Source organism: Trichoderma atroviride, chromosome 5 (assembly GCF_020647795.1).
Source record: "Trichoderma atroviride chromosome 5, complete sequence".
Classification (NCBI taxonomy): domain Eukaryota; kingdom Fungi; phylum Ascomycota; class Sordariomycetes; order Hypocreales; family Hypocreaceae; genus Trichoderma; species Trichoderma atroviride.
In genome coordinates this window covers 219,865-238,548 of record NC_089404.1, presented here as the reverse complement: position 1 = coordinate 238,548, position 18,684 = coordinate 219,865, and the positions used below count along the sequence as shown (strand labels likewise).

The following is an 18,684-nucleotide window of genomic DNA, read 5'->3' as shown; positions in this document are numbered from 1 at the left end:
AGTCCAAGACAGAGTACTGCATATCAAGTATCTTACATGTGGGAGATGCCACATGTCTGTCAAGCCAGAGACGTATTACCTTATATTTAGTTTTCAGATATGGCGCGGAGAGCAATGAGCTTCCCTAATATCTTTGCTTTCTTCAATATAGGACATTACAGAGTTTTGATATACATTCTTTCTCCATCATTGGTTAACCAGATGCTTTTCACTATTCACAAATTTGCACGCACATTAAAAGTAGAAAATTCCATCGCACCAACCAATTTACTGGGCCAAAGCGTGGGATATGGAATGTGATCATCTAGCGTGCCAAGATGCTCGGTGGCGCGCTCAGCCAGGGCGGATTCCGCCTCAAATGTTTCTAGATCAAGGCTATAGTAGCGCGCATACTTTTCCAAATATGAGGACAAAGCTGAGGCCTTAGTCTTAAAGGACAGATGATGTTCCCTTCTAACTTCTCCAAGTGTGACGGGCAAAGAGGCATGAGAGTTGTATATACCATCGCTTATCTACTCATAATACATGTCCAGAGCTATCGAGAGCTATACTAGGCATTACCTGATCAAGCTATCTAGGTGCATGTAAGCCTTTGATCTCTAATCAGAAAAGCATCTCAAAAGAAAGCCACGTTATGCTGCGGCTGGTTTGTGGAGTAAAGATCTACTTCGTATTGTATCCTCAGAGGCCAAGTTTGATGGACGTGGCTTAGATGTGATAAACTTGCCCCAAGCCACTATCAGTATGTGCTCGCTTAATACGCCTCATACAAGCGTGATGTATCTGCAGGTACCGACCTTGTCCACAGCATCATATGCGTCATAAAGTTTTAAAAACTTCGAAAGCGCCGAAAACTAAAAGGAACACATTCGAGTATTAGTACCATAGCCTGTGTTCCATAGAATACAGTGCGATTCGTTGCTCTTGGCAGTAGTCACACTACGCCTCGTTAGGCTGATTGCATGAGATTCAGTGCAGATGTTTGCTAGCATTTATTTCAAGGCGGATTTCTCAAAGAGGCAGATTCCGACAGCGCTAATTGCCTCACCTGGACGGCTCTCAGCCCCAAAAGCAGGGCTGCTGTTACACGGACGAAATAAATCTCGCATCAAATCTGCGTTCCGTCATCGGTGTAAACATCTCACTGCATCTAATAATCAAGGGCCTTGTTTTGCTTCTTCGCCATGGACCACCTTGAAGATGACGGCGATCTTCCGCCTCCATACTCTCCAAATCCAAATGCATCCAGCAGCACCTCCATCCAGCATCCAGACCCCCAATCGTATTCATCGCTCTTTTCGGCGCACGTAGCCAATCTTCGGACGCAAATCTCTGCTTCGCAGGCTTACCGAGCCTCGGCCACAGACGACCGCGACAGCTACATCTTATCCATCATCTACCCGCGTGTGGAGGAGTTCATATCGTCGATTTCTGAAATCTATCCGACGCCGAGGCTCGCCGAAGCAATCCTAGTCCCCGACGCAGCGGTCAGCAATGGCTGGAAGTTCAACGACGAGGACGATACGCGGGATGGAGAGTACAGGAGGCTGATTCGCGTTTGCGAGGCCAAGAAGAAAGATGGCAGTGACGAGAAACAGTGGCCGTCTGAAAAGGGATCCGGTAGTAATGAAACCAATGATGGAATCAGCCCAACCTTGTGGTGGGAAAGCGAAAGCACGGCGCTTCGACTCGCCAAGCACTTACAGCCACAGCGTCCAGCTTCTTCTCCGACAGATGGACAGGCAGCCAAAACCCGCAGCAAAAAGTCCGGCATTCGAGGGCTGTTCAAAAGATCTGAAGATGCGCCGCAGAATATTGCATCAAAGGAAGAGAGGCCTGTCGAAAGAGTGACGATGACTACGAGAGCAGAGGAGATCACCTTTAGAAAAGAGAATGAGTGTGGGATCTGGGAGACTAGGACTGGATGGGGGGTCATTTTGCGTGTGAGGATTCACAGTTCTTGAGAAGGGCTGCTTGATGATTTCTAGGGACATTCAGTATGGCCTTGTTCATTTCACCGGTGTTGGGATCAATATCTTACCAAGTTTGTTATCTACTAGATATATCATCTATTCGTATCTAGAACAGCCAATGTTTATTCAATCCAGCTCTGGCACCACTTCCTGTGCCAAATCATCCGGCCATCTCGCCGCGTCAATCCCATTGCCTCTTGTTCCAACATTATATCGCAAGTCAACAACACCACCCCAATCCGCAACTCCCTTCACCGCGCGAAACATCTTTTCCCCTAAAACACTCGGCGAGCGACGATCTTCAAAGAATTCCGGCACAAGTATCCTCTCACTCGCCGGGCCACTTTTGAGCCTCTTTACAGTTTCAGGCGCCGATACGCCGTTGTTGTGCCAGTGCCGATAGACAGGTCGGCCGTGCTCAGCCCAGAGTTTGTCAAAAACCTCGGGAGGATACGTTCCCACGGATCGGATAAGCCATGTGCTGTAGTAGTTGAGGGAGAGATCAATGCTATAAGAACCGCCTTTTTCAGCGCGACGTAAAAGTGCGAGGAGGACGGCGCAAGAGCCCGCAACGCCGGTGCAGTAGTCGCTGTGCGGGAAGATGGGCGTGACGGGCTCATCAAGGCCCATGGCTCGTCCAAAGGAGTAACTAAGGCCGGTGTTCTAAGAGAAATGTTAGTATTTCTTGTCTACGGGAAAGGAGTGCGTCAAAACGAACCGCATCGGCAACCTGCTGCCAACCGCTTCGATCTTTCCAAGGCCCATGCCAACCATACGAGTTCTCTCGCACGTATACTATGCCCTTGGATCGCTGCTCAGCCATTTTGATGATGTCGTCTTCGCCAAATCCATACTTGTCAAGCGCACCGGGACGATATCCTTGCACTACTACATCGGCATCTTGAATAAGCAGCCTCAGTTTCTCCCGATCACCCTCCTCTCGGAGATCAATGCTGCAATTCCATTTTCCCCAGTTTAGATCTGCCTGGAGAGAGACAACATCAGGTAAATGAGGTGCCGTGCAGCGCATCACGCTGGCCCCGAGCTCGGCCAAGCTGCGAGTGATGCTTGGGCCGGCGATGATGCGCGTCAGGTCAACGATTTTGATGCCAGCAAGAGGTCGAGATATGCCTGACTGAGACGCCGGCGTTTCCCACCAGCAAGGACGCTGCGACTCGTTTGCCGTCTCGCGAATCTCCCAGAGGCCGACGTGTGCATTGGCCTTTCCATGCTCCGAGTTGAGAAATTCCTCGGTGGTGTAGCAGATGGTGCCAGCTTGCCGCGTCTCATCTGTAGTTCGTTGCAAGGCTTCGCTGTCAATGCTGCCAAAAGCTTCGTTAAATGGCTTCACAGCATCGTCATAGATATTCGTGTCTTTGTCCGCTTCTGCTGGAAGGCCAACATTGAGCAGCGTAGGCGTCGGGTTGAGAGACCCATGAGATTGAAAGTAGCGGCCGTCTGCGCATTTGTAGATGTTTGTGCTCAGATTCCGATGTGTGGAAGCGTTCATGCGATGCTTATCGCAGTTGGGGAAATATTTGAAGAGGTTCTTGTTTGCCTCACGGAGGCTATTTGGGCTGATGTTTTCACCTCCGGCAACAGGATCGATGGTCCAGAGGAGAGTAGAAAAGATGAAGAGGCTCGCATGGTCGGTGTTGATGGTGACCTGGTGAGGCTCCAGGCCGTAACGGCGCTGGAGTACTGTGTCCACCAAGGCTGCTTCCAGTGCCTTGAGAGACGACACGGCTTCTGCAAGTCTCCAGTTGACGGGCAGAGATGGGCTCGCGGATCCAGTAAAGGTAATTTTGGTGTTTTTATTTTTTACCTCTGACGGAAGATCTTTGGCTATGAGAGGATTTGAGATGATGCCGTCTTCAAATACCTTGTCTGCGGCCGATGGGACAGAATATGCATCGGCAGCGACGTTGCTGGTAGTGGTTATAGAGCCCATGATGGAGTAGCTGCGCGCGTATCTACTGGTGAGGAAAAATAGTGACAAACGACGCATTCAACGGAAGAATTAGATCTATCAGAGAATGGCCTTTACAGAATAATGATTTGAACGCAATAGTGCAACAATCCCGGAATATATAGTTTTCTACAAGTCATTTTCATCGTCTTCACTGCGACTGCCTCTTTGGCAACAACTGGGCGATTTCCACTTTGGGATCACCACTCGGGGTGGAGCCCGCAGCCGGCGGAGCGCCGTCCGGAAAGGCCCTGAAGCGGGTTCAGCGCAGCTCTGTGGGCGCTAAAGCCCTGGAAAGGCGCTGGAACCCGAGCAGGAAACGAATCTGCTTCGTAGGGCCGGGCGGAATTACGAGCTGTGGAGCAGCCAAAGGTGTAAGAGCCTATTGGCGTAGAGAAGCAGGAAACAAGATGTGCATCGTGTATTTGGAAGCAGCACAAGAGCCGGAGTCATCGCCGCATGTTGATCATGGCGTCGATTATAATTGAAAAGGAATCGTATTCCGAGAGCTTCGATAGCCATCAACTCTCCTGTAGTGCTGGAGCAACCTTGATGACATAAGCAATTACTGACACGTGATTTGGCGACTCTGCGCGAAGCCTGAATCGCGTCTCATCTCAAACCTCGCGATGTGAGAAGAAAAAGCGAGCTGCGCACGCAATAGAGAATTTGCTAGGCTCATTGCAGAGCGCAGAGACACGGCATGGCATGGAAGCCTCGCTGGCTTCGGCCTTGAACGACTACCGCTGGAAATTTGAACCATCAGACCGCCATGGCTCCCGATGTGATTGATCTCGTCTCATCCAGTCCGTCTCTACCGCCAATACGTCGACCAACAGAAACAGCGTCCTCCACAGTCACTAGCGAAGGGCGGAATCATTACCGGCGGCCTCGTTCACCAGAGCTCTTTATTTCATCAGACTTCGATGTGCCTGACGATGAATTACTCGCCCAAAGCCCGAGAAACGCCAAGCGACTGCGGATATCGATATCACCACCTCGACCAGCTGTAGATCCGCCTCGAGCGGCTCAGCCTCCCTTTCTCAGCGCCACATCCAACAGGCCAAACCGACTAGATTTTGATCCCATAGAGTTTACAAGCTCTATAGATCCAGATACCCCGAGGCCTCAGCAAAACACCAACCATTCTCTCGCAGGTGCTCCAGCCGCACGGCCTCACGTAGCGAAGCAAACAACTCAGGATCCTCTACAAATCTCCCTGGGTTCTGATCCATTTGCCAGCTCTCCACTCTTGGCGCCTCTTCCAAAGGCAAACCAGAGGCCAGAAAGGCCAGACAGGCCAGAACAGCGTACAACGACCATTGTCGACGAATTTGCCGATGCTTTTCCAAGCTCACCACTTCCTCTGCTACCACCCCCCACACGCGAACCACACAGACCAAAGGAGCAAGCCACAGCCATACATACGATAATCGATGTGGATGACTTCTCGGATCCATTCATTAGCTCTCAGAATGCCAACCTGCAACCCGCCAAAATCCCCACCCCACGCAGAGCAGTTTCTGTAGAAGTGGTGGAGCATTCTCGCAAACGCAAGCACTGGGATCCCATTTCAAGCTCGGCCCCAGAAGAACCTCCACGAGCGCCACCTCAGGCAAAGACCCTGAGTGATTCACAGAGAACTGGGCCTACAGTTATTAGTATCGACTCGGATTCAGGAGCCTCATCCGAAGATGAATTTCCAGACATTGCCGACTTCAACTTGTCTCGCGTCAGACCCCGCGCTCGCTCCCCCATTCGTCGCTCTCAAAGCGATGTAATCACTTCAAGAAGCAGCAGGCCTAAATCAACAGCCACAACCACAAAAACGGCAGAACAGAAGGCGCGCGACAGAGATGCCCAAGCTGCTGCCAAAGCTGCCGAAAAGGAGCGAAAGAGACTGGAGAAGGAGCAGCTCAAAGAGGCCAAAGCTTTGGAAAAAGAGCGTGCTGCTGCATTGGCTGAAGTCAACAAGGTTCGCACAGACAAAAAGGTCTCAACGCCTGAAATGATCTTGGACATGCCGTCAAGCGTGACCGAGGGATTAAAGGTCCAGCTAGGGACCCTGCTAGACGGACTAAGTGTCGAGCATACTACCTGGGATAGTCCTGTCGCCAACGCCTTCAAGTGGCGCAGAAAGGTCACAAGTCGATTTGACGAAGAGATGGGGCGCTGGGAACCTATTCCACCGCGGATTATGCCTGAGAAACATGCCTTGATTCTTCTCGCAGCAGAAGAATTTGTCGAAATGGCTGTCAACGACACTCTAGACTCGAGCGTCTCTGAGACCAAGAGACATTTCCCCGGGCACGACCTCATCTACATCCTCGAGGGCTTAACGCCTTGGACGAGGAAGAATCGCAGCCTCCGAAACCGCAGATTCGCAGCTGGAGTGCGTGCCCAGGATCAAGCTGCTGCTCCAGAAGCTACTCCAGCCTCCCGCAGACGCCGTAACAATGCAGCCCCTGAGGAGTACATTTCGGAAGGCATCGTCGAAGACGCCATGCTACAGCTACAAGTCGAGTACGACGTATTGATTCACCACACCGCTACACAGCTTGAGACTGCCCAGTGGATTGTCGCCTTTACTCAGCACATTTCGACCATTCCCTACAAGAAACTGCGCGAAAAGCTGACTTCCTCGGCGGGTTTTTGCATGGAGAGCGGACAGGTCCGCACCGGCGACGATGCTCGCGATACATATGTCCGGATGCTACAGGAGATTGCGCGCGTCACGGCTCCGATAGCTTACGGCATCGTCTCGGAGTTTGATACCGTGAGCAAGCTCGTGACGGGGCTTGAGCAGGGAGGGCCTCTGAGATTGGAGAGCGTGCGCAAGAGTGCGAATAAAGACGGTGCTGTTTCGGACAGGAGTGTGGGACAGGCTGTGAGCAGGAGGATACACAAGGTGTTTACGGGCAAGGATGAGATGAGTACGGATGTATGATGTATGATGCATGAGCTGGCGACGTTTATTTTTCTCTTCATGTTAAATGGCAAAGGAGAGAGCAATCTCAAATGTTATGGATATAGAATAAGGTATAGGATAGTTACAGGTGTTCTACAAAGTCTGGGACTAAATAATCAGAACGCATACACCAAGGACAGGATCTATTGTTTACGAGGTCACGGTCACAATGCAAGGCACATGAGTTTTAGAACTGTAATGAAAGGGTATCATGTTGTATTTTCCATCTATATCGTGTTCATAAGGTGGGTATCTAGAATCTGATTGTCTCAGTTAGCGAGGAACATAGACAAAATGCATGCAAGTAAAGAGAATTGCAAGAGTAAATGTCAGACAGCGGTTGGACAAAATATTTTCCACATTGTGTGTTCAGAACAGGTCTGTGTTATTTGTTGTATCATCATTAAAAAAAGAGCAAAAAGAAGAAAAGAAAAAAAATATGTACCTTTTGAAATGGAATGCCTGGCAAGAGTCGTTTAGCCAGCACTCATGTCGTGACTTTTTCGCTTCTTCGTCCCCGGCACGAAGAAAGACGTCAGTGTGCGCTGCTTCTCGTCATACGCAGCGCTGCCAATGCCCCCTCGAGTCTTTTTCAAGTCCTTGAGGTGGACGGTGCAGTTGACTCGCTGGACATGCAACTTGAGCGGCAGCGACTTGTCCTCGTCTGCCCCCGCACTGCTTATGGAAACGGTGCATTCGAGGAAGCCGGTGTTATCCCAGACCGGAGGGGATATGAGCGAGCTGGCGGCACTGGGATTGGGGTCGACAGTGATGCCGCCTCGGCTGACGCGGGCGCAGAGCTCGCGGTACAGGACGCCGAGGATGATGCCGTGGGAGACGATGGCGCACGCCGACGAGTCATCGGTTTGGGAGCTGATGAGCGGCAGCAGGTGCTGGTCGAGGAATGCGTCGACGCGCGCCTTCATCGACTCGGCCGTCTCCGAATCCGGCGCGCGGCCTCGCGAGTCGCCAAACTTGAGGCCCTCGTCGCTCCCAAAGTCCTTTTCGCGCAGCTCGGGGAACTCGACGACGGGAATGTCGCGCGAGCGGACGCGCCTCTGCTCGGCCGCAATGGCCTCGGCCGTCTTGACGGCGCGCTGCAGGTCGGACGAGTAGATGAACTTGAGCGTCTCGGGCCGTTCAGCGAGGTGCGCGGCCAGGCGGCAGATCTGCAGCGCGCCGTGCGACGTCAGGCCCGAGTCGCGCGATCCGGCGTAGATGCCCGCCACGTTGTCGACCGTCTCGCCATGGCGGATCAGGAAGAGCAGCATCTTTTGCTTTGAGCGCGCACAAGCAACGAGCAGCGGTGGAGCGAGCTCCGCGTCATGGAGGCGAAGACGGTGCTGCGAGTGCCATGTGGGAGAAAAGCCCAGGCGAATTGGAGATTGTGCGTGGTGGGAGCACGGGGGAGGATGGATGGGAAGAGGGAAAAGAAGAGACGAGGGCGAAAAGTTTTCCTTTCATAGTACGGGAATTTGGGGCTTCTGATTAGGGCATAGATGGTGGGGGTTGTTGCGGCTATGTGCATATTGGCGCTTGGGATATGCGGTAATGGGGGCAGCGCAGTACCCCGCCAGCGATATAGCGAGGCCTCCATCAGAGCATCCCACCCTGTAGTTGATGGAAATATGTTTGAGATGAGTATCTGTAGGTCAATTTGAAATATGAATGAGAGGGGCTTCTATTAAGCTGTAGAGTCAAGATTATCTAGTTATGAGTGTGGTTTTTTTGTTGGTGCTTCAGCCATGGCGCTTGAATGGATTCCTGCCCTTGAATTTCAAAAACGTGCAGAAATACACCACCCCAAGATTAAACACAATGAAGCCGCAAAAGATGCCAAAGTCCCGCCAGATATGGCTGTAATACACGCTGAATCCCCTTCCAAACTGGTCGCCAGTCGCATACTGGCACAACTCACAAAGTCCATCCGCCGCCGTCTGCACATACCCGCCGTTCTGGCTGATGAATGGCCCGGCATAGCTCTCGCAAGTCTCGCCCGGCGGAGCGCTGAAGCGCGCAAACTCGGTGCTGCTGCACTTTACCGGATGGTCGTGGATCGCGGCCCCCAAAAACGGCTCCATGAGGTAGTGGAAGGGGCTGAGCCAGTACATCCAGCTGCGCCAAAAGGTCGGCAGCTGGTTGGGCGGCACGACGACGCCGCAGAAACTGACGACGAAGAGGAAAAAGACGGGCACGAGCAGACTCGCCATCAGCTCGTTGGGCGAAAACGACGCAATGGCCTGGCCGAAGCTGATGTAGTACAGCTCAAAGACAATCACCAGCAGGAACGAAAAGCCCGACGTGAAGCCCGACACGCGCGTGCCAAAGATCCCCCACCACCAGCAGTTGAAGTAGATGGCGCCGGCGACGATGCCGTAGGGAATCTCGACCAGCACGGCGGACGTTGTCCAGGCGACCCAGCTGTAGATCTTGGCGCTGTTCTCGCGGCTCTGGAACAGGTTGCGCGACTCGAGGAAGACGGGCTGCAGCTGCTGGATCAGCGGCGGCGAGATGGTCAGCGTCATGAAGATGGAGAAGAGCCGGCTCTGGTAGGCAATGGTGCTGTAGCCCAGGCGCCAGAAGGTGAAGCAGTTGAAGAGCCCCGTCAGGATGTGCAGCATGAACTTGCCCACGATGTAGTTGGGCGAGCGCCAGTACGAGACGAACGCGCGTTTGACGACGAGTGTCGTCTGCAGCGAGAGCGGCGCGGCGTATTCGCGGTCGTCCTTGAGGCTCTGCGACGGCTCGACCTGCTGCCGCGTGTCGATCATGTGCTGGATCTCCTTGGAGCGCTCCTCGTGGTTGGACGACGAGGCCCAGACGTCGGCCCAGTCCTGGCCGCGATAGCTGGGGTCGCCGGCGCCAATGGCCTCGAGCATGTACTCGGCGGGATTCGCGTTGGGGGGGGCACTTGGCGGCGCCGTGTAATTCAAAGTACTGGATGAGCGTCTGGCTGTCCCGCCCGAGGGGGCCGTGATAGACGACTCTGCCCCCTGACTTGAGCAGCAGCAGCTCGTCAAAGTGTTCAAAGAGCACGGCCGATGGCTGGTGGATGGTGCAGAGCACAGCCTGGCCGGCATCAGCCAGCTTGCGCAGGAAGCGCACAATGTTGAAGGCGGCGCCAGAGTCGAGGCCCGATGTTGGCTCGTCGAGGAACATGAGCAGCTCGGGCTTGGACGCCAGCTCGACGCCAATCGTCAGCCGCTTGCGCTGCTCCTGGTTGAGGCCCTGGCCGACTCTCCCAATCGTTGCGCCGGCAATGTCTCGCATCTCGAGCAGATCGATGATTGTCTCGCAATACGCCAGCTTCTCCTCCTTGGGGACCTCCTGTGGCTGTCGCAGCAGCGCAGAAAACTGCAGCGCCTCGCGCACAGTGGCGGTGCGTTCGTGGATGTCCATCTGCTCGGCAAACCCCGTCGCCCGCTGGAAGGACTTGGGCAGAGGCCGGCCGTCGACGAGAAACTCGCCGCTGATGGTTCCGAAGCGGATGCGCTGTGCCAGGGCATTGAGCAGCGTCGTCTTTCCCGCCCCGGATGCGCCCATGAGCGCCGTGAGCCTCCCTGGCCGGACGAATCCCTGGACATCTTGAAGGAGATCCCTCGTGCCCTTTTCGTACGGAATGGTGTAGTTGATGTTGCGAAACGTAAAGACGGTCTCGTTCTTTGCGATTTTCGGGCCGTCGCTGCTGGAGTCGCTCTTCTCGGGCTCCTTCTCCTCAATCATGGCTGGCGTTATGTGGCGGGTCACGCCCGTCTCTTCGTCCATCTTCTTGTCCAAGCCTCTGCCGCCGGTCTCGATGGACGCCTCCACGGTCTTGGGCACTTGGCCGCGTTTGAACATGGTGATTGCGCCTCCGCCGGCGTTTGGCTTCATGAGCTCCATTCCAAGTGCCGCGAGGGCAACAAAGAAGGCGAAGAAGACCCAGAGAATGCCAAAGTTGCGCCAAAGATGTGAGCGAGAGTACTGAAAGGCGGTTTGAATGTACGCTGCGCCTTCAACGACCGTTTGCCCCGGTTGGCTGCCCGCCAGAGTACACGATTGGAATTGAGGTGACGTGCCTGGACCTTGGGGCACCAGATTTGGACCAACACAAACGAGCTGTAGGCCTGTGAATTCATTTGCCATTAAGCATTCAAAGCCGTATTGTATCCAATTGATACGTCGAAGCCAGGAGAACCAGACTCTCATCGATGAGGGGGGAATCAAGTACCCAGTGTACACGATTAAAATTTGCAACGAAACGCCCGTAAATCGCGTTGCTTCATCGAGAGTAGGGCACCAGGCCGCCAAGCTTCGGAAAAAGGCATACGTGACCATGGTGACCTGCCACAAGATAAGTGTCGCGATGAAATACTGCGATGCTGTTCGTGCAAGGTCTGCCATAAAGTATATAAGAGTGTTGAACAGGACGATCTGGATGAAAACAAGAGGCACGTCCATGACCGTCTGCGCAATGGCGTAAGCAGCAGGTCGATAGAAGGAAAACGACTTTTGCTTGAGCATAATGGGCTTTGAAGAGAATGCCGCCGTCATTTCGCTCAATGCAAGGAGTGCGTTGAACAGCAGAAGAAAGAAGATGGCGCCCCCTCGGGGAAAGGCTCCCAGTGATGTCGATGGCAGAGAGAAGAAGAGACTTCCTACGATTAAGCCTTGGAAGATGAGGCCGCCCCATTTGCCAAAAAGCGATGTCTTGTCGCCTATCATGATGAGAAACTGGCGCTTGGTGAGGGCAACGACCTGCTGGTGAAAGGCCAAGGTGTAGTTGTTTTCTACTGGTTTCTTGGAATGTGCAGTGGCCGCCTCACGTTCTTCAGCTTTACAACGTACTTCTTCTTCGAAATTGTCCATGTCTGCGAGGTTCTCTCTGTATATGTCGCTTTGCCGGTACGCATCAAAGAACTCATCCGGTGATCGCGGAATACGATTCTCCCATCCAGAACGAATGCTTCGCTCATGCTGGTCACTCACAGACGTCAAGAAGTCGGCCGTCGTCCATCGATCGGGGCAGTCAAATCCCAAGTCCAGGAAATACTGCTTTGCCTTTTCCGCAGGGCCAAAGTAGAGGCATTTGCCGCCGTCGATGAGCAGCACCTTGTCCACCAAGTCATACAGCGATTCTCCCGCCTGATACAGCGAGACGGACGTCGAAATCTTGCCCATGTTTGTCATGGCGCGTATGGCCTTGACGTATTCCAGCGCTGTACTTGCGTCGAGGCCTTTGCTTGAGTTGTCCCATCCTTGCACGGAGGCGCGGGTGATCATTGCCTCTGCGATGCTGACGCGCTTTCTCTCGCCGCCGGAAACGCCGCGGATGTATTCGTTGCCGACTTTGGTGCCCAGGGTGTGTTCTATCCAGAAGAGCTTCGTCACCACGCGGAGGAATTCCTTGACGTATGACTGACGGCTTTCACCTTCAAGACGATCTTCTTTTCCAGGAGTGCGCGTCTGAAGCGCAAAGGAGAGCGTCCGCTTGACCGTCAGAGTTGGATAATGCAAATCATCCTCGGGGTTATAAATGACCTCGCCGCGGAAGTGCTTGGCTATATCCTTGGCAGACGTCCCGCCATACGTGACGCTTCCTTCTACCGCTTTGAAGCCATACCGCTGGTTGCAGAACGCCTTGAGAAACGTCGAGCATCCTGCGCCGGGCCGCCCCAGCACCAGCAGAAGCTCACCGGGTCGGACACAGCCGTTGAATTGGCTAATCAGCTCTCTCACCGGTGGTTTAGCCTGAGCGGCTTTACGACCCCCTTTGATGAGATTCCTAATGACTCTGGGAAGGCCGAGGAATATGTCGCCCACGGTAGGTTGGAGACTGGCACCGAGGCCGACGCCTTTGACGGTCAGGTCGCGGAAGATGACGCCGCTGTGTCGCATGCGCTCTTCCTGGCCATGTTCTTGCCTGGCATGGCCAAACATGCGAGACATGAGCCGTTCTATCTCTGCCGGTTCCTGGTCTTCGCCTATGCTGGAGCCAATGGTGTTTGTTGTCCGGCGGCGGGATAGTGCGCGGAAGATGTCGTCTTCATCCTGGGCTGTGTTTTGTGTCTGGCCATGGCTAGAACCGCTTGGTTCATCAAGGCTTTCTGTCGAGGCGTTGCTGCTTGATAAGATGTCGTCGGCGGCCAAGGACGGGGCATCTTGGTCTTTGTGATCGGCTTGGCGGCTTTCATCGGGGAGAGTGGCACTTGTGTCGTCTGAAGAGGCTTGAAGCTCCTTGGAATCCGCTGGCCGAGGACTTTTACTCATTATGTACTTGGAATGTAAGAGAAGCCGTTGTAAAAGGACAGGCTTGGATGCAACATGTTACAGCGTTCCATAGAATGCGGATGCTTCACGAGATATCGCATCGACTTCATCGGCTCATTCACCAACAAATCACCTGATAAACTTGGAATTTGCCTTGATTTTTATCCATCTCTTTCGGACAACTTGAAAAGTCCGACACAGGGACTTTAAGAGTCCGCTTCCACCGAGCATGGCGAGTGTATGACGATAGAGTTTCCGCTTAGGCATTCTATTGACGGAGACACTGTGCATGTACTTCCGCCATTGGTTAGAACAACGCCACGGCTTAACAATCGAACGAGGAGAGCATGGTCAATTAACGTTGAATAGGATCGAGCTAAGATGGCTTAAATATCGAGCTGCGCGCGTTCCAGAGCTTTTGCGGTTAGACGGTGAATTTACCCCAAAATGCTCATTGGATGTGCTGTTGGATGTTGAGATCGGCGGTCTTCGCCTCCGATGATGACGACGTCTGCCGGGCGGCCGAGGCCGAGCCTACCGCGTATTGCGGACATTCAAACTATAATCGGATTTGGACTTATTTTGGTTGACTTGTGATGGCGGAGTGAAGCTGTATAAGCAGGTTGAAGCTGTAAGAGAGTTGCAGGTGGACGACTACAAAGGAAGGGAGTAATGACGTACTAACAATACTAGCCAAATATGGATGCTTTACATCATCCATAATATCACTGCTCATTGACCGTTTTAATTCTCGCCACAAACAGAAACTTCATGGCACAACAAGTCTGCAAGATGGAATCATTTTCAACATGCATGCAGCAAAAGGCAAGTGCTGCTGACTTTGCAAGAGCACATGCATGCTGTGGAATCAAAAGCTTATAGCGTCGCCCGCATTATAAGTGGCTGTTAAGAGGAAAGCAAGAGGGTTCTTATACATGATGGTTTCGGTGATTTAAATGTGTTCGGATTGCAGCGACGCAGCCCTGGAGTACTGTGTACTTGTGAATGATACATCAGATGCATCAGAGCTTGGGGGTTACTGAGACTGATATTCAGCTGCGGTCACATGTTGAAGTTTTACTTGGCCGCGGGTCAGATGAAACCTTTTTTATTTCTTAAATCCGGATGAAAGATGATCAAAAAGAGTCCACGTATAACAGGTAAGCATCAAAACCACTGCTTCATGGAATAGCGCAAGGCGCGCAACCCTAATCTCATAAGAGAATATTGATGCATGGCAATATAAACAATTTGATATAGATGAGATTGTAGATGACGGCGGCCTTGGTCAAATTGCACAAGGAAGATTGCCGATGAATGCATAGAAAGAGTTCTTCTGAATCGGGTACACAGGACAATTCCTACCAAGAGATGTAGCATCAGATGGCCGCAGATTGCGCATACTCGGCTATCTCCATGTTGTACAGGCTGATATTATTCGCCTTCCGCTGCTTATATTAATTAATCTTTAAGAGCCTAAAGCATATATTCGCGGGGATATGAGATGCCAACAACAGTCAGCATCTCAGCTGTCCCGTACATGTACACGTATCTAAATCTGTTCACGGTTAGGCGCCATGATCAGCTTTGCCTGAAGAGCTATGCGCTGGGCCTATTCTAGTTTGTGGTCAAGTCCGCATTTGGTGCCTCGTGCACCGATCATCATTTACCAAAGGCAATACTCTAGGATTGGTTGAGGAAAATTACCCTGCGGTTGAAGTGAGCTAGTGCGATGCATCTGGGACGCACAAAATGACATTGACGGTCTGCCACTATTTATTAGGGGGTTGTACAGAATAGCAGTAGCATTACCAAGCAGGAATTACAAATGGTGACTTGACGCAGCACAAGGTCCGTGATGTGGACTTGTAGCACTGATGGCTTGGACTATTGTTGTGCTATTTGACTTGCGACTGTTGCTGATTTGTCAGGTTGACTGGTCCGGCTGGGGAAATAACGGGAAATGTAGAGCTGGGGCTGAGAGCCGGGATTGCACTCATTGTTGCTGCTTGTAGCATATGTACCTGTAAGTGGAAGCATCGTGATGCCATCCCTGGCCGTGGCATGCTTGTCCACCACATGTCGGCCCAGCTGAGGCGACAGCGCCGTGAATGGAAGGAGATCGACAGGCGGTCGGCCGCACAGGCTGCACGTTTAATTGCTCGCAAAGACTGACTGTTTGCCGTTGACGATGTGACGGACCCGAGCGCAGGGCTTTCCAGGGTGTGTACCCGGTGCTGTCCAAGTACACACAAGAGTTGGCTCCGTGCATTAATCTATGTGATGTGGTTGGGCTGGTGCTCGCAGTCGAGTTGCGTCGTCATGCATAGCTAAACCTCCCATCGTCGATTGCTTGCCTTTTATATGACGAAACGTGGCGCATCTCGCATAATCAAGGGCGATGTGTGAAACCGGCAAACCGCTGGCTGGGCCGCTCACATCCAACACTTTGCTGGAGGCGGCAGAGGGGCGGAGCAGCAGCAAATTAAGACGGCAGATTGGACAGGCGCCAACCCCGGTCTTGGGACGCTCTCATCTTAATTCAACGCCGTGTCTGGCGTCTTGTGCTGCGATACGATGCCCGTAGCGACGAGAGACATGTGCAGTAACCGGAGCCTTTGGAGGACAGTGTCTCGGGCAGTGAATCTGATTTGCCAGGGCATGTAGAAAGAAGCCCGGAGACTGTCGAGAAGCCACCACCGCGAAGTGGCGAGCCTGGCCCAGTTTGTACTGTAGAGTCTCGGCCGGATAGTATGGGGTGTAGGCAATACCTACTCGTATAGGCACCTAGCCAGCGATCGAGGCTTTCGAAAAAAATAAACCGGATTCCCTCTTGCGTTCCCACCGAGTTTGTCACACACGCTAAGACGTGCCATCGCGTCCCACTGTGGGCTCAGCTTGAGCAAATCAGCCTTGCCCTCTCTTTCTGCAAATCGCGGCACGCATGTGGCAATATCGTGGAGAATTGGACGACGGGCGCTGTGCTGTGCATTATTCTTCGGTTATCGTCTTCTTGCTGCTAATTTCCAGGCCTCCAAGGGTCAGCATTGGCTCGACTACAGCGGATTGACAGGGGTGGCGGGAAAGACTTTGTCCAAGTGTAGATGCTGTTGCTTGCGGTTTCGGATTTTGGCGGAGCATGGAGCAGCACGGAGCACGCACAGCCTGTAACTGGTTGAAGCGTCGGGAGTAGGTGGCTGTCAGGGGATGAGATGCTGCCGTCTGACTAGCCCGACAGAGAAATCCAGGAACAGGCGAGTAGAATCGAGGCTCGTTTCGTACGTGATGGATCGATGGTGCGTCAGACCCAAAAAGCCACAAACCGTCGAGGCCATCTTTTTTTCTTTCCGAGCGCTGGACAGCAAGCCTCAGGGCTTCACGGTGGCTAGACAGGGGGTTACGGCGGGCCTGGATCCCCAAGCAGCCTAGCGCGCACATGCTGTGCGACCACTTTGGCGCTGGGATCCCCTGGCCCTTGACCCGTTTGGGCACTGGCAAGCGCTGCGAGTTTCAGGGGTTTTGGGGGGCACAGCGCCGTGGCAATCGCGTTGCAGCCTGAAGAGGGCATCGATTGTGCGTGCTGCTGCTCAAGAGATGATGCACTCTCTTTCTTTCAATGACAAAAGTGCATTCTTTTTCAATGCCATGAGAGCTGCTTCGCTGATGATGGACAGTGGTTCCCAAAATGGCTGCTCGATGATGCGTCTTTTTAGAGGTTGACTCCATGACGGATAGACGGTAGTGCTCTGTGCTCTCTGTAGCTCTCTGTAATTGTTGCTCGTGCTGGGCTGGCCATGTGTTTTTCCTCTCCGGGTCTATCGAATTTTCTCTTCGTCTATAATAGCCAAGATTAACCGGCAGCACTACCATTGCCCACTAACAGCTGGTGGTGGTGGCTGGATTAGCATTGAAGCCTCCCCTTTTCCATCCGAGTCCAAAACACCACAGCCAGTCTTCCTCTCTCCACCGAGCGCATCCTCTCCTCTGCCCTTCTCTCACCAGACTGGTTGGCCAAACCAGGTACACTGTACAGGTCCTGCTTCTCTGCTCGTACGAGCTGACAGGCCTCAGGTACTTGTACTGCTACGACTTCTCTTCCGCTTCCACCGTGGTGGGCTGCAGACCTGGCGCTTGTTTAATTAGGTACGGATAGCAAATCCACCCATCCAAGGGCCCTGGACGCCCTTCTCCATCCAGCTCCCGGCTTACAGAGACTTGTCCATTTTGATAGGCGAACGAGACCCCGACCAGCAACCTGGAACTGCAATCACCACCAGGAACCAGCAGTCGCGATACCCACCTCGACAAACCGACCGAAGAAGCCGTCACGCAAATCCAGACCTGCCCAGACGCTATTCGCGGTAGCTCTGCCTGACATATGCAGACATACACGTGTACTCCGTAATAGGCATTCTCTATTTCCGCCTACATACTCCATCCAGGCTCCATCCAGACGCACCGCAGACGCCACGCATCGCCTGCCTCCAGTACCGGTACGAGTTCATGCACCAGCATCGTGTCCCCACCAGCCAGCAGGTGCGCAGATTGGATCAGAGCAAGACGACCAGGGGGCGCTGCGGACGAGAGACGAGAGACGAAGAGGCAGAGAGAGACGCGAATATTATTAGAAAATTTCAGATTCCTGCTACTGCTAGCAGCAACAAACGATCGGCGCGATACACTCCAGACGTTTAGTTGACGATCCTCTTCTCTTCGACTCTTTCTCTCTCTCACCATCGTCGCTCTTTTCTGCTGGGGCATCACCATCGCGCTCCCTTCTCCCCCCTTCCCTCATTCCTTTATTCGCTCGTTTTTATTTCAATTCTTAATTCTGCCCATTTCCCCTTTGCCGCTAAAGCGCCGTCGCAGTCCCTGACTATTGTCGCTAGTGTTCGCGCCTCTGCTGGGCACAAATATACTCACTCAATCGCTTGTGCGCGTCTGCGCGCCGTGCAGTCCCGCTGGCTTGTGCGCGCCGTCGATAACGGGTCCCTACGGCCTTGGGCCAGCTCGAGCTATTACGGAGCGTCGCTCCCTGGGTGACATCTGGGTCCGCTTCGCTTCACGTCTTGCGCCATGGCTTCTTCTCCGCCGGCCTCACCATCGCCAGCGCATAAGCTTCAGCGTCCCCTGAGCGCGATTGCTACTCGTCCTCAACCAAGGAGCAACAGTCGGTTGAGTATGAACAGCAAGCAAGGCGGCGAGAGCAGAGCCTCGGACGAGGATAACCGGACAGCTGTCCGCGTCGGTACGCATTTCGACCCCTTCTCTCTGGAGCTGATAAATGCACATTTGGTGCCCGATCAAAAAGTGAGCTGACAATGACCTCTCCTTCGCAGCTGTCCGAGTACGACCGCAATTGAGACCGGAAGATCCTGGATATGACTTGATTCCACAGCGCTTCCAGCGCCCCATGGTGCACGTCACCTCCAACACGAGCCTGTCCATCGATTCCCCCCCAGGGCCGCAAGCTCTTCGTCTTCGACCGCGTCTTTGGCCCAGAGGTTGACCAGAGTGGCATCTGG

The 18,684-nt window shown here is 53.2% G+C and overlaps 6 protein-coding genes across 6 annotated transcripts; 3 read left to right on the top strand and 3 right to left on the bottom strand.

The window, feature by feature from the left end:
• Positions 1-451: 451 nt before the first annotated feature.
• Positions 452-4,047, bottom strand: TrAtP1_009238 (uncharacterized protein). The gene is made up of 2 exons (XM_014093551.2): positions 2,692-4,047; positions 452-2,636 (listed from the first exon to the last, which is right to left on the bottom strand). The coding sequence occupies exons 1-2, from the start codon at positions 3,979-3,981 to the stop codon at positions 2,100-2,102; spliced, it is 1,827 nt and encodes a 608-aa protein (XP_013949026.2). The 5' UTR covers positions 3,982-4,047; the 3' UTR covers positions 452-2,099.
• TrAtP1_009239 (uncharacterized protein) lies at positions 1,185-1,964 on the top strand (the record flags this gene model as incomplete). The annotated part of the gene is made up of 1 exon (XM_014093552.2): positions 1,185-1,964. One exon carries the CDS (start codon positions 1,185-1,187, stop codon positions 1,962-1,964), a length of 780 nt encoding a protein of 259 aa, XP_013949027.1.
• Positions 4,048-4,714: 667 nt separating the features above from the next.
• Positions 4,715-6,889, top strand: TrAtP1_009237 (uncharacterized protein; the record flags this gene model as incomplete). The annotated part of the gene is made up of 1 exon (XM_014093550.2): positions 4,715-6,889. One exon carries the CDS (start codon positions 4,715-4,717, stop codon positions 6,887-6,889), a length of 2,175 nt encoding a protein of 724 aa, XP_013949025.2.
• A 162-nt stretch (positions 6,890-7,051) lies between these two features.
• Positions 7,052-8,320, bottom strand: TrAtP1_009236 (uncharacterized protein). Its single transcript, XM_014093549.2, has 2 exons — positions 7,356-8,320; positions 7,052-7,170 (listed from the first exon to the last, which is right to left on the bottom strand). The coding sequence occupies exon 1, from the start codon at positions 8,179-8,181 to the stop codon at positions 7,387-7,389; it is 795 nt and encodes a 264-aa protein (XP_013949024.2). The 5' UTR covers positions 8,182-8,320; the 3' UTR covers positions 7,052-7,170; positions 7,356-7,386.
• Positions 8,321-8,649: 329 nt separating this feature from the next.
• TrAtP1_009235 (uncharacterized protein) lies at positions 8,650-13,159 on the bottom strand (the record flags this gene model as incomplete). Its single annotated transcript, XM_066114213.1, has 2 exons — positions 8,650-9,820; positions 9,909-13,159. The coding sequence occupies 2 exons, from the start codon at positions 13,157-13,159 to the stop codon at positions 8,650-8,652; spliced, it is 4,422 nt and encodes a 1,473-aa protein (XP_065970307.1).
• Positions 13,160-18,235: 5,076 nt separating this feature from the next.
• On the top strand, positions 18,236-18,668 carry TrAtP1_009234 (uncharacterized protein; the record flags this gene model as incomplete). The annotated part of the gene is made up of 2 exons (XM_066114212.1): positions 18,236-18,407; positions 18,499-18,668. 2 exons carry the CDS (start codon positions 18,236-18,238, stop codon positions 18,666-18,668), a joined length of 342 nt encoding a protein of 113 aa, XP_065970306.1.
• Between the last annotated feature and the right edge of the window lie 16 nt (positions 18,669-18,684).